A 24,687-nucleotide genomic window follows, 5' to 3' on the forward strand; every position below is an offset into this window, starting at 1 on the left:
CCGTTTTTAATTTTTTTTGCCAATGGAGTAGGGGCTTCACATGCATGTCTTAAAAAGGCTGCTAACATGGTTAAATGGGACTACACCACATGGCCAGATATGACTTGCCATTCAACCAACATTACCAAATTGGTTACTTTAACAAATTTACCTAAACCTCCAACATTTTCCAATGATCGTCAACTTTGTTGAGCAGAATAAAGTATTCCCACGAATGCTCCTTAGAGAGTCTGTAGAATCTGATGTTTAAGACGAATAAAACAACTAATTAGCCCACTTTCATGCAAGCAATAATTGGTTCCCTAAGTGCTCTATTAAACTGCTATTCAATAATGGTTGGCGGAGTGTAATAGTTACAGCCTATGGCTGCTAACAGTAAGGTTTCTGGTTCAAATCTGCAAAGAATAAGGCATTACAATTGACCCCTTGAAAATAAAAGTAAACAAATCTAGAAAACGTAGTCATGTGCACACCCATATAGAATCTACAATCCCAGAACATGCAAAAAGTTCCACAGATTTAGCAGAATGCCAAATGCCCATGGTGCAAACACAGAAGGTCCCTAATTAAGAGGTTGTTGGCAGCCTGGTGGCACAGTCCCACATTTGCTCCTTTCAATCTGAAAGGCTAAAAGGTTTACGCTTGCTGCTTTGATTCAGCGAATAGACACGCTCAAGTCTCTCAGATGAACTCGAGTGATGAACTCGATGACCCCATATTTAAGGTCATGCACATGGAACTCAACACAAGGAATGCTGATAATGGGGTAATTAATTTTGCGTAATAAATAGTCGCAGCTCTGTGTGTCTAGAGAGGGCGGCTACCGTCTCAGACAGTAATTCTCCCGGTAATGGCGTCTCCGCCGTTAGCTTTGCCGGAGCCCTTGCTTTAACATTCAATCTTTAAAGCACAAAACAGCCCCTCCTCTTCAGCTACTCTTCATGCAGAACCATGAGACCTGTTACCATGGAAACGTCCTCAGAGATAGTGCGGGTGCACAAACATGAAATGCTTAAATGCCTCCATCAAGCACGTATCGAACTGAAACGATGGTGCTTGGAATACAAGGGAAGTATCCTTTATATTGGATTGAGAACGCACAGGCGCCAACTGTTTCTGGCAGCCCAAGAGATTGAGCCATCTGTACATCACACACAGGCTGTCAATGTTTGTTGTTTTAATTCAAAGTCTTTACAATTGGGGTTTTTGCAGTTCCACAGGGAGTAACGCAAAGCAATCACTTTGAAATTCAGAAGACATTGAAGAACGTACCGTACATTTAGCCTTCTGTACTAGCTGTAACTGTAAACCAGGCGGGTTTGATGCATTCAAGGTATACAGCATTCATGTTTCCTGGGAATCAACCCTAATAAACTTCCAGGAACAAATCATAGCATTATTTGAACAAACATGACTAGCCGAAAATGGGCTTTGCAAAGCTGTCCTCGTTCCTTCCGAGCAGCGACACCGCCTGTGGCATTGAGCAGGGCACACTCTTTTTTTATTCACACATCTCTGGATCTGCCACCATGGTTACGGAGGTGAAGGATGAAGACTGATGGAAGAACACACAAGCAAGAAGAGGTGAGGGACAGAGGCGGAGAAAGAAAAGAACAAGGGCGGAAAATGGAGTCATAGAAGAAGCGGAAACGTGCCAGGAAACTGGGGAAACGAAATTGGTCGAAAATAAGGAGATGATGAGAGAGAAATGAAGTGACAAGTTCGCTTGAGCGGCTGTGGAGTGACCTCATTGTTTCATCTGTGATGACAGGGCTACTGCAGCTCAAGAAAATAAGCGTTAATTTAGAAACATTGGAAAGAGTGGTTGACCAAGATGAGATTGATGTTATCCAGAATGCTGCTGGGGGGGTTACATATATTATACAGTTTAAAGCCATCATGATATTTGACCTGATTTACTTCATTAAAGGGATAGTTCACTTTGAAATTAATTTTTGATATGTTTTAGCTTACCTCAAGGGCATCCAAGATGTAGTTGTCTTTTGTTTCCACAGCATTTTCAATTTTTAAATTTTTTGGTCAAACCGTTGTTGTCTATCAATATAATGCAGTTTTAGGGGGTCCAGCTCAAAGAGCATGCACAGAGAAGTCAAAATTAAACACGATTTAATGACTCGTGAACGCAAGTACACACTGATGGCCTAAGACACGAAACGAGCGGTTTGTGTGAGAAAACGAACCGTATTTATAGTTTTTACCTCTTGTTAACAGCCGTCGAAATGATCTGAATCAGATGTCCAACTGAAAGGAACTGAACCGCCTCCAGGCGTTACGCCGGAAGTGATCTCTCGCGCGTCTACATCACACATTGTTTACACGGAGAGTTCGGAAGTTTTATTAAACATATTTAAATATATCGAAATCGTCCCGTATATCGAAATATGTTTAGTGAAATGTAAAACATCCGAAATCTCTGTGTAAACAATGCGTGACGTAGACGCGTGAGAAATCACTTCCGGCGTAACGTCTGGAGACGGTTCAGTTCGGTTCAGTTGGACATCTGATTCAGATTAGTTTGACAGCTGTTAACAAAAGGGTAAAAAGTATATAGATACTGTTCGTTTTCTCACAAAAAAAACCGCTCGTTTTGTGTCTTAAGCCATCAGTATGTACTTACATTCACGAGTCATTAAATCATGTTTAATTAGACGCCTACATCGTGGATGCCCTTGAGGTAAGCTAAAACATATCAAAAATTAATTTCAAAGTGAACTATCCCTTAATGCAAATTTCTGATTCAATTATTACAAAGAAATGGCCAATTTAAACCAAAACACCTCAGATTATTTAGATTAAAATAAGCTTACATTCTTTTAAAAAAAAAACACACCATTAATTCTTATTCACGCAGTATGAAAGAAGTGAAAGTAAAAACTAGAGTAATCTGTGCACTATGCTTAATTTTACCAAAGCGTAATGGCTCTCAAATAGGGGCGTTTAAGTACACCCCAAGCACAATTTTATGACCTGGGCCTCATCTGGTATCATTACACCAAACGTAAATAAAAGAAATAAATGTTCCACTTGGCGACGTTCAAAATCTCATTCAAAATGGCTAAACTAAGAAATTACAAATTCTCTATACATGTTAAAATAATTGTTTCCAATGAAGATTTGTTTTAAAATGACTTTTCAGATCAAGCATAATTTATTAAAACCTTTGAAACTGTCGGAACAATCAAGATTATGCAAGCCCAAACAGAATCATATAAGAAAGAAGCATGTATGACCATACTTCTTATATTATTGTGCCAAGTTATGTAACTCCAAACAGGCTACAATATAATCTAATGAATTATACTTGACAAATTTTTTAAATATAACCATTATGCAATCTCATGTTGCCATTTCTACAGTTTTACAAAAGGTTACACTAAATTTAGTCATTGTGAACTTCCCTTTACTTTGGGGACAAAGCAACTAATGCACAGCCTTAAGTGGATAGTTATTTTAAAGTATCAATTTATAAAAAAATGATTTATAAAAAAACAAAATCACACAGCCATCTTATCAGGCAATCTAACACGTTACAGCCCTCCACATGCCGGACTATACGGGTTAGAGATTACATGACATGAGGTCGTTATAATTCCTGCATGTTTTTTCCCTCAGAGCAGGATTTGCCAAAGTGCATTTAAAGCAAATGATGAGCAATTGTATAAACCCACTGCTGAACCAATCATGAGGATTGAAAATCTGCTTGAAAATAGTACATTTCAATTAATGCATTTAATGGCTGTATTACAGCTATTTTTAAAATTAATAGGAATAAAGCCATGAACACATCAGAACGCAACAAATATAAAAAGCCCTAAAAATACTTTAGAAATGCAACATTTTCTTCACTGATTTGAGGGTCAAAAGCCTGTTTTCGTGAGATTCATACATTCAAACTCCCAAAAACCTATTCATCATAACCAAAATCGCTAGAACTGAAACAAAGCAGCCTTACAAAAACAAAAACCCACTTTATTTAGACAGTGTTCAGGTCTCAGTATTAATATGCCGGGTAAAAATGTAAAGAGAAAGCTACAAACTTCCAAGAACAGCGATAACTGAGTCTACACAAACTTTATTTTCTTAAAAATACATTACCATAAAATAAAAAGCAATAAAAGATATATATGGGGATCGGGGGAGCAGGGTTTCGCCCCATTTTCCTGTGATAAACAGCCTGGAAATTTTTGGAAGAGGAAATGTATGTATTGGTGTGTGTGTGTGTGTGTTTGTGTAGTGTAGCGGGCCATATTGAAGTGAGGGCTTGGTTCACCTGAGGAGGAGGAGGACGACAGCCTCCACACAGCAGTAATGCAGCAGTCACATGGGCACACACAAAGAAAAAAAAGAGAGAGAACAGCCAAAACAGAAAGAGGGAGGGAGAGAAGAGAGGTAGTAAAGTGAGAGAGGTAGAGCGAGGCAGGGCAGCTACTCTGTCAGCACCTAAGGGAGGAGCACAAAAGGCCAGCTACACCTAAGATAAGCAAAGTTCCTCCATCACTTCAGTGTGATACCATATATACACCTCCATTAGCAATCTCAGTGAGAACACAAACAGAGGTTGTGTGTGTTTGTGTGTTTCTATATTTTGCACGGTATTTGAAGCAAAAAAAGTTAATGCATGTGTGGGTACATCTCTAAAAACAGCAGTTTGGTGTGCTCTCGTTTGGCGGTTCAGTACTCGGGGGCACGTTTGGACCAGTGGAGCACTCGGTCGGTGTGAGTTACTATCTCTGTTTGAGACTGTGCCACAGTGCGACTGACCAAGCAGAGCACCATAAAGCAAGTCTGCTTTACACACTGTGCACAGATTAAATACAATTTCACCGGCGAGGTAGATTATCAACTAGGTGAGGATGTAAATACTAAAAGGAAGCTCAAGGAAGCCACCGGGAACCCTGCTTAAATGGATAACGCGTAAGGCAGTGGAACCGTTTTCTGCGCGCCACAGGACTCCAGGTTTGCGGAGGAGACGGCTCGTAGCTACAGTGTGATTTAGATCTCGGAGCGTTAGCTTACGTGGATTAGCACAATATACACATATGATTCTATTGGTCACATTATAGGGAGGAGCCGGACACCAGCAGCGATGCTCCTCAAACGTAGGAGCCTGAAGCACACTCTCTAAAACAAACACAGAGGAGAGAAAAAGAACAGAAGCCAGTGCTATTACTAGCCAAGAGACGCCAGAACGACTGCACTCTTGACTTTGTGCCCTGAGCGTGTGAATGTTTACAGGCGAGGCGGCGAGTGCTCAGCTCGATCAAGGGAAAGAAGTGATTTAGAGATGACCCACCCATCAGCAAGGCAAATCTACAGAGGGCGACGACAGCAGGTCTGCGGGTATCTGGAGTTAAATTGAATGCGCGTGTGGATGTGTACATGTGTGCGGGGAATATTTAGTTTTCAGCAGCACGAGGAGGGGGCGCAGAAGGTCCCACAGGGGCAGGGGGTATCCCTTCAGGCTGTGCGGTTGGAGGAGGAGGACCTGGGTCTAGAAGGAAAAAAAATAATGCAGTTTCAAAAACGCAGCCCGACAAATGCACCATACAGAGTAACAAGAGGACTTGACCTAGAGACACATTCACTCACACATGCCGTTGGGTGGTCCAGGGTGTCGAGGTCCCATCATGGAGGGCATGCCACCCTGTGGGGGTCCAACTGGGGGAGGTCCAGGCATCATTCGACCTGGAATAGGTTGACCTGGCATGGGCTGGCCTGGTCCAACCATTGGTCCTGTATGAAGCGACAAAAGACACTTGGAGATGTTGGCTTATTGATGTTCTACAAAATTGCTCTGAGAATAATTAGGGCGGTTAGATAAATTCAGTTCATTAAAAGTCCAAATTTAGCATCCAAATAAGTCAAGCATGTTATGTGACGGGTCTTAAATTGCCATCTACTGGGCATTAAGCTGCAAAAAAGAATTTGCGTTGTTCCCCAGGAGGATTTGTCCACATGTTCAGGACAGAATTGGCATTGAGATGCGCGAAATTTCACTGACATCAAAAATCGTGAGCTTTGAATTATAAGGTTCTATCTCCACTTTTGGTCGAAATTGAGTTTGACATAATCTGATCCATTAGGTGTTTATTAATGCCTGTGTGGTGTTATTTTTGTAAAAAAAAAAAAAAAGATTAATAGATAAAGCTATAATAGAAGATTATAAGATTACGCACGCAGGCATATTTCCTGTTAACTAGAGATTATGTGATTAAATTATAGATCAGAAGATGTGGGTGAGTTCTGACCTGTCTGAGGGGCATGGTGGGGACCCATGGCATGGTGCATGGGAGGATATACAGGGCCAGGGTGCCCGGGATGCCCTGGGTGTCCAGGGTGCATGCCTGGAGGTGGGCCGTGTGGAGGAGGTCCATGATGTCCTCCTGTATTCTGCTGTGCGGCTGCCTGCTGCTCCATCTGCTGACGAGCCTTCATCTCTGCATACTTCAGCTGCTCCATGTGGAAAGCCTGTCGCTCTGTCAAAAGCTGCTGCCTCTGGAGCTCCAGCTAAAAAAACAAGAATAACTCCTGTAAAATCGGGTAAGTTTAAATTGATTTCTGAGGGTTTACTCACACTGCACACAATTTCGATTTGTTTTTCAGATCCAATCATTAGAATGGAATGCCTGCACTTATTTCATAAGCACTAATCTGATCTGAGTTGTGTAGCTAACATCTGGTCTCTCAACATCTGGTTGTATGATATAAATGGGAGCATAATGCCAAATAAAAGAGTAGAAAGCGTATATTCAGGAAATATATGAACGCTTCAAGGAATTAAAGTACCACTGGACTGGGCTTTATAAAGACACATCCTTCATGCACTATTTACAGCAGCTAAATTGGGTTACTATCTTCAGCTACAGTTGCTAAAGCATTTTGCAGAGCTCTTCAAGTCCCTTGTGGAGAGTGCCTCTGGTGTGAAACAAGACTACAGGATAAAAAAAGGACAATGCACAGCACAATTCAGAGGATGCGTGAACTGTGCAAATTAGTAGTTGTAAAAATATTTCCCAGAATGTGCTTTTCAACAAAACAATCAAAACAATGTGAGAAAGGGAGTGTAAATCACAGCCTCATAGTACAAATAATTAACAGATTCTGCAACACTGCTTCACACGGGGGGTAAAAAAGTTACAAATGTACTGACTATATTTGGCAGAAGAGTGAATTGCACAAAGCAGTCATTTTTTAATGGTGCAGATAAACAAACAGACGGGAAAAAAGCCAATTCAACCATAATTTATAGTTTTAAATACAGGGAATTTTAAGGAGAAGTGCACTTAGTTGTCAATAAAACATCACAAGGCAAAAAAAACCTTAATTATAAAAAATAAATATTTTTACATTTAAAATAAAATGTATTATTTCTGATTTTGGAGACAGCCAGATTCCCCCAAATAATCAGCAATACTTACGGCTTCCTTCTCACGGTCCATGATGGTCTCCAGCTCCTCAAAGTGTCGTAGTTTGATCTCCAGCTTCTTCATCTGAGTTTCTACCAGCAGAGCCACAAGAGATTTGATCTTCCTCTCTTCCACTGCGGCCAGGTGCTGAGACAAAGAAAAACCAGTAAGAGATATTGCATGCAAAGTTGACCAGCTAGAACAGTCTCATCCCAAAACGTCATATAACTGACGCTTTTGACCAAACGTCAACATCCGCCTTTTTAGGGCACCCTTAAACGTCGGTTATGACGGGGTAGGTTTAGCTCTGGGGTAGGGTTAGGATCATCTAACCAACGTTTGAGGGTACCCTAAAATGGCGGATGTTGACGCATGGTCAAAATCGTCAGTTGTCAGACATTTTGGGATGAGACTGCGCTGGACCAGCAGGGTGATAAACACACTTTGCACAAAGGACACAGTTTATGTTGGAGCCACAACATCATCTCTGGTATGCATTACCTTTGCCTTGGTGGCAGCAGAGGCCAGAGCAGCAGCGGCAGCAGTGGCGATGTTGCCCTCTCCGATATCCAACTCAAGCTTTTTCTTTCCTTCCTCCTGCTCCTCCTCACCCTCCTTTCCTTCTTCTGAGGTCTCCATGTCCTCCTCTTTTTCTTTCTCTGAAAGATAAAAATGTGTAGTCCAATAGAACCAACAGCTGAGAAATAAATTCAACTATAGAATAATTCCCTGATAAGTTTCTTAATTGCTTTGTTAATGAATTTCCTGTAAACTAGGGTCTAAAAACATTTCAAATTTTCTGTAAAGCTGCTTTAAAATGACTAAAGTGTATTGTGGTATGTGCTATATGAATACATTTGTAACAGTCAAAATGGTTATCCTTTAAAATGTTGATGTATTGGCTGACAAAAGCAATTGACACTATAGGCCGGTTGATCAGGGCCAATAGTATCCCGTCAATGAAAAATAGGCAGAAAAACACATTTAGGCTGAAACTCATACTGTGCGAGAAGAAAATCTTGTTGAATTTAGGTCAAGTTAACGTGACAATAACGCATTAACCCTATTAATCGTCCATGGTTCAAGCCAGGGTTGCCAGGTCCAAAGTTTTTCCCTACACCAAACATTTTTCCCATCCAATAAATCACAAAAAGCTTTGTACTTTGTTACATGATGAGAAAAAGTCTCAGCTTTCAAATTCTGCCCATTTTATCACAAAGTTCAAACAATAAAAGACATGAAGTAGGCTTGTGTCAGATTTCAGGCAAGCCCATGAGCATTCGGTGCAGCTTTGGCAGTCAGTGTCAGTACCTGCTGTCTTGGATTCCCCTCCCTCACTCTCTTCCTCTTCCTGTGGCTCAGATTTCTCTGTAGTCTCATTCTTTTCCTTCTCTGCCTCTGTAGGCTTTTCTGCAGACTCGCTGGGCTTCTCAGCTTCATCCTTCGCCTCTGCCTGCAAGAAATGAGACAAGGACAGCATGAGACTGGTGAAAAGTAAATGAAGAACAGGTACAGATGGCTGCATAGAAAGCAAACTTGAGTCCATATTGAGTCTAGAAGAACCAGACTTAATATTGAGAGACGGATTGGAAAAGGGTGCATTGCAAGGAATCCCAATAGTGCAGGGAAATTATAATCAGTTCTGATCTTATACCAATAAACATGACACAGTGGCAGAGTTAAATCTGACCTTATCAGGCTGCTGGGAGTCAGAGTCTGTGTCCATCTTCTCAGTCTCTGTAGGTTCTGTGAGTAAAGAAAAACAAACATTGATTAAAACATCAAAAATGTCCGATGGTGGAGTGTACTGGACAAAAAAGGAACCTAAAGACAAAGAAATGTATTCTAGAAAGTACTTCCGCTCCAGTTAAACACTATTTTCTGCTCAAACTGATTTGACCTTTTAAACATAGCCCATATCTGCCTAAAAAGAGTTCATAATAAATTATATATTTGTATTAAATAAATGCATTTAGTTCCAAAATTACAAGCTTAATCCACATTTAAAAACTCAGTTTAAATAAAAAAATAAAAACTTTTAAAATGCATAACATATAGCGACATGTCAGAAATGAAATGGTCAAATTAAAAGTTTACCATTTATCAAAAAAAAAAAAAAAAAAAACCCAGATCTTATTTACACTGCAGTAGTGCGGTTTAAAATTTTCAATGTTTTTTAAAGAAATATTGTTCAACAATGCATTTATTTGATCAGAAATACAGCAAAACAGTAATATTGCAAAATTATCACAAGTTTAAATAACTTTTTAAAATGTATCAAATGTAATCTATTCTTCTTATTACAAAGCTCCATTTTCAGCAGCCATTACTCCAGTCTTCAATGTCACATGATCATTCAGTAATAATTTTAATATGCTAATTAGATTTTTAAGAAACATTTATTTTTGTCAATGTTGAAAACCATTGTACTGCTTAATATATTTTGTGGAAACTGATGGATTCTTTGATTGTTAAATTTCAAAGTTAATTTTAAATAAACTTCCTAATGTATAAGTTTTCACTGTACCCTTTCACATTTTAATGTAGTCAATGTGGGTGAATGGTCATAGTGATGTCTGTGAACATTGTCAAACCAATGCATTGCAAAGTCAAAACTAAAGAGCCTGGCAGCACACAGATGAGCAAAAAAAACAAAAAAACAACCAGCAATCAGAGATGAGAATAGGGTGACAAATTGTGACCCTATGTGCAGGTATTCGACTGAACAAATAGTTGTGGAACATATAACATTGAAGTCTTTAATAAGGTATGCGTGGCAAAGCCTGCACTGGCAAACCATGTCACGTTAGGTCACTCCACTGACCCAGTTTCAACCCCTCCCATGTCTGTGCCCCATCTGCCAAGCGCTGCATAAAGCCAACAGCTTTCAATTGTGTGCAGTCGCACACGCTGCCTCCATTACTGTGTGTCGACTCACACAGTAAATGTGCTATTGTACGTTTTTTTAAATGTTAAGAAAGAGAGTAATGGACACTTGTATCGTTTTTTGTTTTACCGACTAAAATCACTTCTAAATTATCATGACATGCCTACACGCACAGCTGATCAGGGTCACTGGGTTTGACAAGACCTGGTTTGTTCATAAGTACTGTTTTAATGCCACCTGCTGGAAGGAGCTACAACTACACAGGAACAACTAGGTATGATTGAAAGTCTGCCTATCAGAGCCCTCGATGAGCTTCCCAATTTCACTGTATGCAAATTCTTACTAGTGATATGCAAAATCTTATTTCATAATGCTATATTTTTTCATTTAAATGTTTTATAGGTCACAATACAGTTATTCATTTTATTTTCGTTATTAAAAACACACAAGCAGCAAACTGAGAAATTCAGCAGAGAACTGAATTTGAATTTGGGATCACATCCTTTCAGAGAAGCAGTTTTTTGTGTGCACCCTTCGTGTGTTAGTGTATTTCATGACTTACTGCGCTTAACTCTTTCTAACATGATGCATGTCCTGCTCTTTATTCTCTCATTAGTGAATGTTTTTTCCATCATTCTAAAGTGACAATAACTAGCACATTGTGCTATGTGGATATATTTACATACTGCAATATAAAGATATACATCGTTACCCTGCCCAAACCTAGTTTCCTACCCGTCTTCTCTGGCTCTTCAGGGGCCGTGCCAGCAATGCCACTGCTCTCCAGGCCAAACGCAGGGTCCACTTTTCCTGTGCTGCGTGCGGCCTCCTGCACCTTCTTCACATGAGCCTCCACTAGCTCCGTGGGAACCTCCTCACGCACACGCGAGAACTCCTCTACAAACACAACAGACAGAAATACCATCTTAAAATAAGGCATTGACAAAGGCAGTTTCCATCCACCTATTTTTATGCAAATTTTGGCATATCAAATAAAAAATAAAAAAACAGTAGATGAAAACATCTAGATGTTCAATAAAATAAGACAAAAAAAACCCCATTTAGTTCAAACTCAATTGAATCGGATCATTTTTTTTATCCGATAAGATGACATGCGCATAAACTATAATGGAAACATTTAATGAATAAATTACTCAACGCCTAACACGAAAGTCACAACTTTGCCTAAACAGATCATGTGATTAGAAAAATGGGACTGAGGAGGGATTTAGAGACTGATTTATCCAACAAGTCGTTTGAAAATCATTGAAAAATGTGATGTGCAATGTATATTATGAGAAAATTAAACGTTTGATGCATATAAATATATTGTAGGAGATTTTAAATGTGCAATTTTGGATGGAAACAGCTACTAAGAATGTCACTCATGAGTGCATCTACAAAAGCTCCATACGGGTCAAAACTTGACATACCAAGAGCAGCTTTGGCTGCAGCTGCTGCCACACGTGGGTCAACGACAGAGGCAAGGAACGCAACAGTGCTCATGACAGGATTTCCTGATTGGCTGAAGGGAATCGGCTGGTAAGCCAGAGGGCCTAGAGAGGCTTCAGAGCTCTCCAGGTATTGATCTTCTATGGGCAGCCTCAGGAAGTGCAAGATGCACTCATCTTGTGTACGGCTTCCGACATGCTCCGAAACCTTATTCCAGTCATCCTTATACATCTCCAGAGCCTGGAATAATCAGTTCATAATAATATTATTAACAAGAAAATGTTTATGAAAGGAGAACAATGAGATGTTTACGGTGCCATGATTTGAATCTCACCTCCAACAAAAGTAACGTTTCTTGCTCAGTCCAGTCTCGGCCACCTGCAGCCCCTTTACCCTGTAAGGCAAGAGAGTAAATGATTCCATTCAAGATCAAGAAACTATGAAGTAAAAAAAAAAAAACAGTGACAACTTCCAAGTATTAGGTTTGGCAGCAGGCACAGGGTTAGTGACTTGCCTTGGGATTCTTCTTTGAGTAAATATCTGTACGGAGGCCAAAGTTCTGCAGGTCACTTGGCTTGTCTTTGCCCTTTTCTGGGAAGTTCAGCATCTGCTGAGCAGGGGGAACCTGGAAAGAATAACAGATACTTTATTGCAACTGTCTCACAAGAAAGCTTTTGCCTTCTGGGAATTAATAGGGAAGTAACCCCAGTCTTACTTGAGGGGGGCGGTGGTGCAGCGGCACCAAACCAGAGGGAGTATCAGCAAGAACGTTGAAATGTGGGGTTGGTGGAGGGCCCATTGGGAGGGGTCTGCTCTCAGCGTCAACTTGGTAGTTCACCAGCCCCCACTGCTCCAAGAAGGCATGCGCTCTGGGAGAAAAAGTGAACACTGAAAATAAATATTTAACACGCCTGGGTATATAGACTAATCTGATTCAATTCACACGGTTGGGAATCTCGGTTCATTTGGATATTTCAGGCACAGTGCGTCAATATTTCTCAAGGGGTTAAAAATATATCTCATCAAGTATAGGGACCCAATTGGTATGTACATTTTAAAGGTAAATATTAAATGATTTGAATACAAAGTGCACAAGCTAAAAGATTTTTGGGATTTAAGAAATGTTATATGTATATATATATATATATATACACACACACACACACACACACACACATATATATATAAATAAATAATCATAATTAACTTTATGCAAGGCTCTCTGCATTATATTAAACTGGAACACCTATAATGAGATGTATGAGAATTCTGACCTCATGACCGCACACACATCTCCAGTGAGGTTTCTCCTGCAAGAGGTGGAGGTCAGGTACTCCTGAGGATTCAGCCGGTATGTGTCGATCATGAAGTTACGATAAGCCAGATATCTATGGAAGAAGTAATAAACAGAGCATGACAGTCAGAGCAGTAAAACATACATGCATCATAGAACGATGTGAATTAAATAGGCTTGGGTACACGACAAATGCACTGGTGTGAACTTACATCTCTGGAGTCTTAGATTTGTTTTTGCCATTGAAGAACTCTGGCAGGGCACGTCTCTCAATTTCATGTATACTGAAAAAAAAAAGATTAAAAAAAAAGTGTGAATATGCGATGACAATAAAAAAAAAAGACATTTAGCTTCCAAAATGTGAAGAGAACGTGGAGTGAGACTTTTCAGGATTTCAAGGATTGAATTGTTAAACATAAGCTAATTTAAAAAAAAAAGGTTGTAAAATTTTTATATTACTACAATTTTACAAAGAATTTTTTTTTTTAAGAATGAACTGTTTTAACAAGAATAAACAGTTCTAGAAACTTACACTCCCAGTTTTAAACAAGCAACATCATAATTACAGCAGAAAATACCAAAGGAAATTTCATAGCTTATATGAGGGGTCTTCAAATATTGTGTTGGACAATGAAGGCCTTCAAGTCAAAAAGGTTGAGCACATCATTTCTCGAAACAACACTGCAGCACATGAAAGGAGTGATTCAATACCTGTTATAGTCAAACCAGGCAGCATAGCTGGGGATAATGATGTGATGGGTTTGCTCAGTCACGTTGTCCTCAGAGTCGATCAGACGATTGATCTCCGTTTTGCATGGTTCATCATCCTCCTGTCAATTACAGTTTGTAAACACCCTTTCAGAACCATTTGACTCACTATAAATGCTTGGCATAGTCATATTTTCAGCCTATTACAAAAAAATTATTTATGGGTAAAAACAAAAACAATGGCTGTTGTCACCAAATGCTGTACATCAGATATTTACAATGGAACTGAACATATCTGGATTAAAGTATAAAGCGACATTACCTTGCCACCAGACGCTACCGAATCATCTTCATGGTCATCTAAGACAGCAAACAAGATGAACGTGATCATTTGCATTTCCTTCTACAATGTGCATGTATATACACCAATCACATATTTGCCTGCAACAAAACACTCACCCAAATCTGCAACAGTTCCGCCCTTCACTGGTGTGTTCTCGCTGTCCTTTTTCTGATTGACTGCAGACAGAAAAGCAGAGCAGATGATGCATCAGACAGACAATTCCAATACAATAAAACTTAAAAGCTTTCAGTGTAAAGTAGGACAATTAAAGTAGGGCTGCAGCGTGTAATATCCAGACTCCCGAGTGTCTATTTTAGCCATGCAATGAATTTTCATGCATCCAGAGGGCTTTTAAAATAGGTACGTTGAAATATACATTTAAAAAAGGCAATTCAACAAATTATGTCAAGGAAGTGCTCATCAACCATACGCCTTTATCCAAAGAGACTTACTAAGCATACTACTGATATTAGGAAAAGGTCACCTTAGGTAACCTGGGGTTAAGACCAAGAGTACAATGGTGGTAGTTCAATTACCTCTTGCATTGTTAAAAAAACAACACCACCAGTTCAGTTAAATTTGTGGGATTATTAATCAAGAATAATTACCATTTTTTGGCAAAGTAACTTCCTCCATTCCTGGCACAGGGGAGGGATCTTCCAGGTCCTTTGTGAGGTCTTCATCCTGCTCGTCATCATTTTGATGCCCACGGCGCCTCCACTGTCCTCCAGGATTCCTGTTTTTTTTAATGTAAATGAATAGATGAAACTATGCTACACTTAAAGTGATCATGAATAAATACATTTTGTACTTGTGTAATCTAAAATGTGTGAAAAGAAATAAACTTTCATTCAGCAAGGGTACATTAAAGCCTTTTACATTGTAACAAAAACATTTCTATTTCAAACAAGTGTGTATGACGGAAAACCATAGCAAGTGCTTGGGAGCACTTCGACTCGGCGCAGTAATATGCAATGGCATTTTTTTCTATACAGAGATATTGAAATCGTATCAGGCATAACAGCTAAATTAATATCGGCTATCAGCCACAATTTTCACATCATTGCATCACTATGTATGTTAATTCAGCAAATAATTACCCTTTCTTGCCCTTTTTGCGAGACTCTGCAGGTGTGCTGGGTGGAGATGGAGAGCGTCTCCTCTTCTTGCCGCCAACCAGGGACTTGCGGTCCTTGCGATCGGGTGTACGGGAAGACTGATCAGAACCATGGAGGGGTGAAGGATGAGAGAAAGAGCGAGAGAATGAGAGAATGGAACGGTTTTACACACAAAGGGTAGGGGGGGGTCGCTGAGGGGATATTTGGGTAGGTGGGCGGGTGAGGTACGTGAGGGTGAGGCAGCAAGGAAGAGCTTTAGAGGATGATTGACAGACACACAGACAGTGACAGAAAGCCTGCCAAGACCTTAAAGGTCTGGCTTAGCATACAACACAAATCTAAATGTGTACCATATCTATTTCTTTAGCACTCAAGTCTCTGGCTCTCTTACCACTTCTTCCCCCGGAAAGATCCGCTGGCGGAAACTCACAGACTTCTTGTTCTCGTCTACTTCGTAATCTTCCTCATTCATCCACTCGTTGAAAGCATCTGTGTCGATGACCCATTTAGCATGCACCTGAGGGAATCACAGAGCGTACTGAGAAAACGCTGGAAAATTTTATCTGGCTGTATCCCCTACATTAGAATATGAATTGTCTTCTTATTGTAAGGCTTTTGAAATGTGTTTATTTTGAAACTTATCGTAACTGTCTTACCCTCCACGGTTTCTCAGAACTTGGTGGATCCTCAACATCTCCATCCACATCACTTGTTGATACCCATGTGTCATAACTGCAGTGTAAGAAAATATTTATAAGACGACCAGAAATGTAAATATCTCCTTTCCTGTTTCATTAAAAACAGAAAACTGCATTATATGGACTCACAAGGATGGATTATTTGCCTAAAATTTTTCGTTTGTGAAAGAAAGAAAGTCATATACATCAGGGATGGCATGAGAGTAAGAAAAATAGGAATTTCCCCCTATCATTTGCAGCCCTACCAACCTGTCAGGGTAATTGCCCCAGTGGACCAGCACCTGCTTGTCTTTGCGCATGACGGGACGCAGCCATTCCTCTAATAAAGCAGAATTCACAAGGCAAGACCATGAAACACCAATTATAATGTCAAATTGAATAAAATGATGGAGGAAGGATGACTGTATAAACCTAGGTTTGGATACTATTTAAAAAAAAAACAAATACCAACCTTCTTCTAGCTGGCCTGGGGAGGGGTAAATGATATGAGTGGCCTTTGACTTATCTTCAGTGATGGTTCCCTAAATGTGCAAGTAAAACAAAACATCAGATAATCACATAAAAAGAGTGATAACATTTTTAAAAAAAAACCTGATTGATCATCTTTTTTTTTAACCTGATGTCTCTTAATGATGTCTTTGAGTTTATTGGCTTGTTTTTGCTCCACGTCAGACACAATGTACACAATTGGTCGGGTCAAAGAGTTGTTCTGCAGGTAAGAATGAGAAATGCATTATTGCATTTAGAGAACCATGATTTTAACCACATATTCAATGTAATGTTCAAGGTTCAAATGTAATTCAAATGTAACAAAATTACTAAAGTAGATATTTATTGAGTGCAATTAGCAGATATATTTAGAAACAAAGACATCTGCAAGAGGATCTCTACCTGAACAAGAGTCTTCTCAATAGTCATGAACATCTCCACATTTCTATCCATTCTGGATGGATTCTGCAGATCAAACCTCCTCCTGAAGAAATACAGGCACATCAAAATTAAATATATTAGCATTATCTTGTTAGCAATACCACTCTGAGATTCACAGACGTAACTAATTATCCCAAACCCCTTGATCACCCTTTCTGAGGTTCTACTCACCAGCCCTGCTCGCTTTTGAACTTGTATGCAGAACCCAAAATGTGGCAAAGGGCTCCTCCAGGTTTGAAGTCCAGAAAGATCTTTGCCTAGAATTACATGGAAAAAAAGGGGGGAAATATCAATTGGTGTGCAATTACAAATGTACGTATCTGCTGAATTGCACCATAAAAATGTAGCACTGCACTTTAACAAAGTCTCACAGTTAAAAATAAATAAAAAGTTATGGTATAGAGGAGTGTAATCAAGGCATAGTTCAAGCAGAAATTAAAATTCTGTCATCTATTACTTTACATCATCTTGTTCCAAACTCACAAAACTTTTATTCAAATTCAAAACGCAAAAAAAGATATTAAACTTGATGAAACCAAAGAGATTTGTCAATCAACTGTAAGTGCATTCCACCAAAACCGATGCTTCAAAAAGAAAAATTTTATATATATATATGCATTTATCAGTTTAATCCAAGTCTTTTGAATAGAAACTATAACTTTACAGTTTTAAAATTTTATTCACATGAAAACATCGATCAACAACGATTACATGATCAACAACGCACATACATAAAGCACATTAAACATGGCCAACGGCAGTTCAATTAAACTTGCTTGATGCACGATAAACCTCATTGGTCTAGTGGAAGCTCAAATATGCTTTCGTGACATGCGAGAACAAACCTCATTGGTTCTTGTGCATCAAACAAGAACATTTCAGCTTCGGTCTACCATATCTAATGTGCTCCATGCTCAAGCTTATATGTGAATAAAAGCCTAAATTAAATATGTTCATCATATAAAGCAATCTATTCAGAATACTTTGATTTACTGTAGGATTAATATGGATTACATTTGTTTATGTTTTATGATCTTTAGTATATGTACTGTTAATGGAGAAACAGAAATAAAAATCTCTTAATTTGTGTTATGAAGATGAATAAAGTCTTATGAATTTGGAACATGAAGAGAAAATGCTGCAAACTCAGACTTACAGGTAGTTTGGTAAGGGCAGGATTGCTGACCCTACGCCCAAATGCATCCTCCTGAAACTGCAGCAACTGCACCACCAGCGCAGCCAAAGTTTTGCTTGTAGGAGAGTCGGTTTGGACATACTTCAGAAAAACAGAAGAAAGAAAAGTCATAATAAATATCAGCAATTCAATCAGAATGGTGTTAGCATTAAACATTCATGTTGCTGTTTTTTTATAATTATAAAAGAACAAAAATAACTTAGATCTTTAGCAATCATACAATATTAATTACCAAAACAGTGCATCACATAACACAGCTGGACAATAAAAAAGTACAGATTTAATGATCCAGTGCAACATGTGTGCAAAGGATTTAAATAGCGTACTGACAAAATGACCTGGGTTAAAGAAAGACAGTAACGTTAGTATCATTTTAAATATCATGGTATTATTTACATAACTGAAGAGTACCATGCAAATACCCATGTTAATTATTCAGTAAGTACCTAATCGTAAACAATCACTGTATCATAGTACCACCAATACTTACACAATAACATTAGACAGTCAGTAAACAAACTTCAGCACAAACAACTGAGTGTCCGTGGCGGAGACCACTAAGTTTACTCTGACTTTTAAGTTGTTCACCAATGGGAGCGTGTCCCAAAAATGTTGAAAACGAAGATATTATTCAAGCAGATTTTAAGACACGGGCATATTCATGGCAGATCGCGCGTCCCAGTCACCGACGATAGCATTAAAGCTAACTCATCAGTCCACAACACTGCCGTTTAAAACTACACAAGAGCAATACTTGCTGGATACAAAGCCAGCCCGGAACCTAAACAACATCTGCACAACCGTTTGTTTCTACATATTCAAATAACCGATTATGATAACGAATAAGTTATAAACTAGAAACGCTTCTTGTAGCTATTGTGTGATGCGCGCGCGCCCCCATTCAACGGGCGCCTCATGAGCCGCATACCTTCTTATAATGTTTACCGATCCAGAGCCGAACTGTCTCCAACTGAGACACCGTTTCCGAGCTCTCCCAATATTTGGAAGATGGCCCTCCATCTTTTTTCCGTCCTATTGAGGAACCGGCTCCCGCTTGGCCGGCCGATGGTCCTCCGGAGCCCGTTCCGCCCGCTGCAGTCGCCGCTGTCGCCATTGTTTCTTTATTAGCGATAGAGGCTTGTCTGTGGAAACTGTTTTAAAATGACACTGCGCATGCGCAACGGCCGACGTGCTGGAGTCGTTGCTCAATGGAAATCTCGCGAGATCTCAGAAATATATATAGTTTTTTTCTTTTAACAAAGAATAAATTCTATTTTGTTTTCCAAATTATATATAATTTATAATAGTTAAAGTAAAATATGTTTTGGCAAAATGTGTATTCCTGCTCAGAGAATTCTGATACAAAACATGTTACATTTAAAATATTATAATATAAATGGAAATTGATTTCGAGTAAAATTAGAGGCAGAAATTATTTTGTAGTGTCTAGAACAAGACAGATTGTTATAAAATAAAACTTTTAAACAAAGTGGAATTCATTATCTAATATTTTTATTCTATTTGACAATGCACAGATGCGAACCTCAGCTGAAACATCTTACATTTTCCATATTTAAGCATTTGTTCAATACAGATAATTTTAAAATACTTAATATTATTTAGCAGAATGAAATAAGAAGAGCAAAATCTGCTTGTTACACCAGTCAGCCGGAGTGCCCATGATAACCACCAGAGGGCACTCCCTCCGTCTCCTTTACTGGTTCATGAAATAGGGGAGACCGGGGACACAGTTGCAACAGGCGATGGTTGCAACATTGCATTTATCTCCAATCAGAAACAAGCTAGAGTGATGACACTTTATTTCTTTGTTTTTGTTATACTGTTTTCACTTTTTATGTGATTCAGCTCAAACCTATATGGTTTAAATGAGTGATATGTTAACTTTAAGCTGTATGGTTAGCATGTATCAAGGTAGCCTTGTTTAGCTGGTACATGAGGTTTTATCATGGCTGACAGGAATGGGGACTGCAACTGTCCCCGTTCCTGTCAGCTATTGTAAAACAATCACGAACAATGGATACATTATAAACATAATATAAAATAGTTTTTTAAAATGTTTGTTTTACATGACAAAATAAAAGTTAATTGCCTCACAAATTGTTCCATTCTTCTTCCAGTCACTAAAAGCCTACTGTACTTTATATCAGTTTGAATATTTGACATCTGCACGTAATTTATTCATCAGCTTTGATTAGATGACAATTATAGATTTATCTAGACAAATCTATAATTGCCATCTAATCAAAGCTGATGAATAAATAACACTGTGATATTATTATAACTTACATTTTTGATAATAATCATTTTGCTTACACTGACATGTACTAACATGTTGCAACCATCCCGGAACAATGTTGCAACCGAACAATGAGACATTGTGTACAAAGTCATTTGCGCAGGGTGCAATATAGGGCCCTCAGAGTGCGACATACAGAACCAGAAGTTCTGTACATGCATATCCTGTATGGAAGGGAAAGGTGATGGATTTATGCACTGCAATAAAATGCACTGCACCTTTTTGACTTAAATTATCGGAAATTACCAAAAAAAGAGTAGAATAACATAGTCCGTAAACTTACTCCAAGCTTAACAAACCATAATTATTTTTATCACAATTGTTACAGCACATTTATCTCAGATGACCTGTTTAGATAAAACATCCCGGCCTTTAAAAGCTGGTCCATTGATGTTTCTGTGATTTAAGGGTGATGAACCATTTTTGCCCATATAAAGTAAACTTCATTTTGTCTATTTGAAAACTGTAATGGAAATGGTCTTTTTCATGTATCTTTTTAAACATGTATCTGCTAGTGTGTTTTATAAAACATAGTGTCACATGTCTGTCCTGTCTTGTGATGCATATGGGTGTTTTGTTATTTTGAGCCATGTGCTCTTGTCATTGTCTGATCCCTCCCCCTTGTTATCTGATTATTGGTTTATTTTTCCCACCTGTCATCCTCACTACCCTCTGTGTCTCTGTGTTTGCCTGCCTATTAAGTCTTCCTGTGTTTGCTGTCCTGTGCTCGTTCGTTGTATTTGTTACGCGTGTTCATCGTGTTGAGTTTTATGCCTGTCCCTGCCCTGCCCTGCCTTCTCTGTTTTGGATTTAGTTACTGAAACCTTGCTGTTCCTTTGTTGGTTTGTTTATTTTATGTTTTTGTCTTAAATACTCCTCATTTCACTCCGCACCTGAGTCCTCTGATCCATTCCCCATTACCCACCGTGACACATACAAATGTGTGTTATTGTTTTAGATAAATGTGTCCTTTCAAAAGTAGCCTAGATGTGTCAGGGAAATTGCAAAGAGGTCATATAGCAAAAGAAAAGAACGTTCTGCTTTTCTTAACAAAAAATAGAGATTAAGCACAAGACTACGCGCAAGACATGTTTGGTTAGGGGAACTGAAACCATGTGTGCGTGCAGGAGCCCAAGATAAGAAGAGGAGGGGGTACATCTTGGAGGGTGACCTTTTTTGTATATAAGGTCTGTAAAATGAGAAGATCTTCGCCCTTCTCATATCAGACTGTGGCTGTGTGTGAACTGCCTTTCTTGCAAGAAATAAATACGTATACTTGTGACTTTCGACATCTTCATTTGTTCTTTAATTGTTATTTAAGATCTAGGTACAAAACTTCCACAACAAAACCTTTTTTGTACATTATAAAATACAGGTGAGTGACTTGCTTATTTAAAAGAATCAAAATGAATGTCAGATTATGTTTTTATGTGCATGCTATCATTTGAATGACATAATTTACTTAATTGCCTGTCAAATTAAATGATAAAAAAGTCCAATTACATTCTGTTAAATATTAAAACAAACTCTCACAGAAAATCCGATTATAAAGTAACATAAACAATATTAGTAACACTTGTCAGTTTTGTCATTATTTTATGTTCCTCCCCATGTGTAGGATAATGGAAATGCACATGTTTTTCCTACTTTGGATTTTTGTGATGCCTTATTTCACAGACACAACAACAGCTAAAGGTACAGTTCAAAATTACACAAATAGTTTCAATAATACAGACACACTCACAATACATTATAAACACTGGTTGCTGATCACTGAACATGTCATATTTTATCAGGGCAAGTTTTCATCTATGATTTATGTTTTAATTTTTAAACAATTCATTAAATGTCTTCTGGACAAAACTTTTTTTTTTTTTTACTTTTTTAGGAAGTGTTTATTGTTGTTTTATGAAATTATAATTGTTAATGTGAAAGATGTTTTTAGATATCATTTTATATTGAAAAAAATACTCAAGATTGTGGCTAATGTCTCAAAATGACAGATTTTTCTCCTTGGCAATAAAGGTGGAAGTGCACAATTACTTTATAGATATAGACTGAGTAGATACATCTATGCAGAAATGTACTGTCAAAAAATAAATACATAAACCTGAGAAATAATCACTGAAGTCAAAAGTTAAATATTATATGGTAAAATGTTGTTTTTTTTATTATTATTATTTTTATTTATCTATTTACTTGTGTGTGTATAACACATTTTGACTATGCTTTATCAATTTCAGCTACAAATCTGGCTTTATTTGGCAAGGCCACACAGTCGCACCTGGTTGGGAATCCTTCGGCAGCATTTGGCCACGCCAGTAATGCTATTGATGGAAATCGTGACTCAATTTATGAACATGGATCCTGTACTGCTACTACTACCCAAGATGACCCATGGTGGAGGTTAGATTTACTAGACAAGTACGTAGTGACCTCCATAACTATCACGAACAGAAAAGACTGCTGTCCTGAAAGGCTTGATGGAGCCGAGATACGGATCGGAAACTCTCTGCTAAACAACGGCAATCCATTGTAAGAAAGCCTTTCAAGAGAAGATTCTCTCAACAAGAATCTTGTGATTCAAGAACAATGTGATGAGGTTATACATACTGTACATGAACTCAAAAATGATCTATATGCTGCCATTTTTATACAGGGCTGAAAAGATTTCATCCATTCCAGGTGGGAAATCCCTCACTTTCAAATGGGAAAAAGGCATTCCAGGCCGTTACATCAATGTGGAAATACCTGGTCGTAATCGGCTTCTTACTCTCTGTGAGGTTGAGGTTTACGGTTATCCAGCTCCTGATGGTGAGAACATTTATGATCAGGATTTGATCAGTTTGGCACTAATAAAAATAAGCAGATATTTCAGATTAAGCAATGTTGTAAACATGTATTCCATTTAGTAATTTATTCAAAACTATGAATTCATGTGAAACTCATCTGTGGTTGTAGGTGAAAACGTGGCTTTAGGAGGAGTAGCTACACAGAGTTCCCTCTACTCATATGGCTTTGCATCCAATGCCATTGATGGGAACAGAGATGGTGTTTACAGTCATGCATCTTGTACCCACACTTCAGAAGAGGTCAATCCCTGGTGGAGACTGAACTTACTGAAAAGACACAAAGTGTTTTCAGTGGTTATTACAAACACATTAGACAGTGCTCCTTCAAGACTAAATGGGGCAGAAATCAGAATTGGAAACAGTCTGGACAACAATGGCAATGATAATCCCAGGTAATGGACTCATCTTAATATGCCATTTTGGAGACGTTCTCAGAATTACTGTCGTTTGCAATGTGACACATACTATAAATTGACAACAAATTGGTAAAATGTGATTTGGGTTTTGAGATTTTTTTGTTTGTTCTGTTCATTTGCATTTAACTAGTTTGACTTGATGCATAAATGTGTTTTGCTTTTAATATAACTGGTGATTCAGAGTTTCTCAAGATGCTTAACTCTCTCTTTCTTCAGGTGTGCTACGATCTCTTCCATTCCTGCTGGGTTTTCCACCTCTTTTGACTGTGACGGGATGGAAGGACGTTACATTAATGTTGTTATTCCAGGACGGAAAGAATATCTTACACTGTGTGAGGTTGAAGTGTACGGATCACCACTGGATTGAGAAGAGCTTAAACAATAGGACGTATAAAAACAAAATATTGGTGGCTGGAGAGTTTTACTTTAAGTTTTATAGCACAGTTTTCAAAACAGGGCATGTATTATTTTAAGCCTCTGTACTTTAATGCACTGCACGCTGCAGAAAGTATTAGACAGATTTGTGTGACTTTTGATCAAAGGACACTGCGGGAAATGGACAATATGGAGACTTTTTTGTAATGTAATGCAGCTGTGAAAATTGTGTAGGCTATTGTAAAATGAATGATAATTTTGTTATGAAGTCTGTAGTGTCAGAGCCAATATATTATATTTTATTTACAGTAAACTCCAAATAATGATGTTTTCAAAAAGATTCCCAGCACTCTAGATTAACGTAGATCAAAAAAAAAAAATTAATCATGTAGAACGTAACCAGAAGCGTCGTGGTTGTTTTCAGTCAACTCATTTTTGACTAAGTTGTAGTTATTTTGTTGTGCCTCTGGATGGCAGTGTAAGCATGTACATCACCATTAAATGTGTCATTAAAAGAAACACGTATTTTCCCAACTCTCTGATTGTCATCTTTATTTGTTTATAAGCATAATAAAAAATATATATTTTTTAAATTCTCCATGTTCTGTCAGCTTCTGACTCTATCTATCAATTGACATGACAATACAACACCATATTGACGATAGTTTTATATAG

General features: G+C 38.4%; 3 protein-coding genes across 4 annotated transcripts in view; 1 reads left to right on the top strand and 2 right to left on the bottom strand.

The window, feature by feature from the left end:
- cspg5a (chondroitin sulfate proteoglycan 5a) overlaps positions 1 to 1,918 on the bottom strand; it is a 44,307-nt gene extending 42,389 nt beyond the window's left edge. Inside the window, exon 1 of the mRNA XM_089117916.1 lies at positions 1,273 to 1,918. The gene's annotated coding sequence lies outside the window, so the exon portion shown is untranslated. The remainder of the gene's footprint in view (positions 1 to 1,272) is intronic.
- A 3,364-nt stretch (positions 1,919 to 5,282) lies between these two features.
- Positions 5,283 to 19,200, bottom strand: smarcc1a (SWI/SNF related BAF chromatin remodeling complex subunit C1a). Of its 2 annotated transcripts, none has more exons than XM_039650695.2 (28): positions 18,981 to 19,200; positions 18,014 to 18,133; positions 17,029 to 17,114; positions 16,819 to 16,900; positions 16,544 to 16,636; positions 16,379 to 16,448; positions 16,177 to 16,246; positions 15,886 to 15,961; positions 15,621 to 15,746; positions 15,212 to 15,303; positions 14,720 to 14,847; positions 14,228 to 14,287; positions 14,091 to 14,128; positions 13,772 to 13,890; positions 13,273 to 13,344; positions 13,041 to 13,154; positions 12,482 to 12,635; positions 12,281 to 12,391; positions 12,101 to 12,160; positions 11,748 to 12,006; positions 11,050 to 11,211; positions 9,118 to 9,173; positions 8,739 to 8,880; positions 7,929 to 8,086; positions 7,440 to 7,574; positions 6,270 to 6,528; positions 5,611 to 5,754; positions 5,283 to 5,512 (listed from the first exon to the last, which is right to left on the bottom strand). In XM_039650695.2, exons 1-28 carry the CDS (start codon positions 19,164 to 19,166, stop codon positions 5,418 to 5,420), a joined length of 3,267 nt encoding a protein of 1,088 aa, XP_039506629.2. In that variant the 5' UTR covers positions 19,167 to 19,200; the 3' UTR covers positions 5,283 to 5,417. The 2 variants fall into 2 exon arrangements, with proteins under 2 accessions (XP_039506629.2, XP_039506628.2); XM_039650694.2 differs by having other exon boundaries at positions 15,212 to 15,327; positions 18,981 to 19,199.
- Positions 19,201 to 21,565: 2,365 nt separating this feature from the next.
- Positions 21,566 to 24,549, top strand: LOC120462214 (uncharacterized). The gene is made up of 6 exons (XM_039650769.2): positions 21,566 to 21,744; positions 21,988 to 22,064; positions 22,613 to 22,904; positions 23,029 to 23,183; positions 23,331 to 23,613; positions 23,854 to 24,549. The coding sequence occupies exons 1-6, from the start codon at positions 21,566 to 21,568 to the stop codon at positions 24,002 to 24,004; spliced, it is 1,137 nt and encodes a 378-aa protein (XP_039506703.2). The 3' UTR covers positions 24,005 to 24,549.
- The last annotated feature ends 138 nt before the right edge of the window (positions 24,550 to 24,687 follow it).

This window comes from Pimephales promelas, chromosome 12, assembly GCF_988280905.1.
Source record: "Pimephales promelas chromosome 12, fPimPro1.hap1.1, whole genome shotgun sequence".
Taxonomy (NCBI): domain Eukaryota; kingdom Metazoa; phylum Chordata; class Actinopteri; order Cypriniformes; family Leuciscidae; genus Pimephales; species Pimephales promelas.

Coding starts and splice junctions, on each gene's coding strand:
- smarcc1a (XM_039650694.2), bottom strand. CDS start 19,166: ATGGCGACAGCGGCGACTGCAGCGGGCGGAACGGGCTCCGGAGGACCA. Junction 15,962..16,176: donor TGGGGCAATTACCCTGACAG/GTTGGTAGGGCT, acceptor CTTACACTGCAG/TTATGACACATGGGTATCAA. Junction 5,513..5,610: donor TGGACCACCCAACGGCATGT/GTGAGTGAATGT, acceptor TTTTCCTTCTAG/ACCCAGGTCCTCCTCCTCCA.
- LOC120462214 (XM_039650769.2), top strand. CDS start 21,566: ATGAGAAGATCTTCGCCCTTCTCATATCAGACTGTGGCTGTGTGTGAA. Junction 21,745..21,987: donor TTGTACATTATAAAATACAG/GTGAGTGACTTG, acceptor CCCCATGTGTAG/GATAATGGAAATGCACATGT. Junction 23,614..23,853: donor AATGGCAATGATAATCCCAG/GTAATGGACTCA, acceptor CTCTTTCTTCAG/GTGTGCTACGATCTCTTCCA.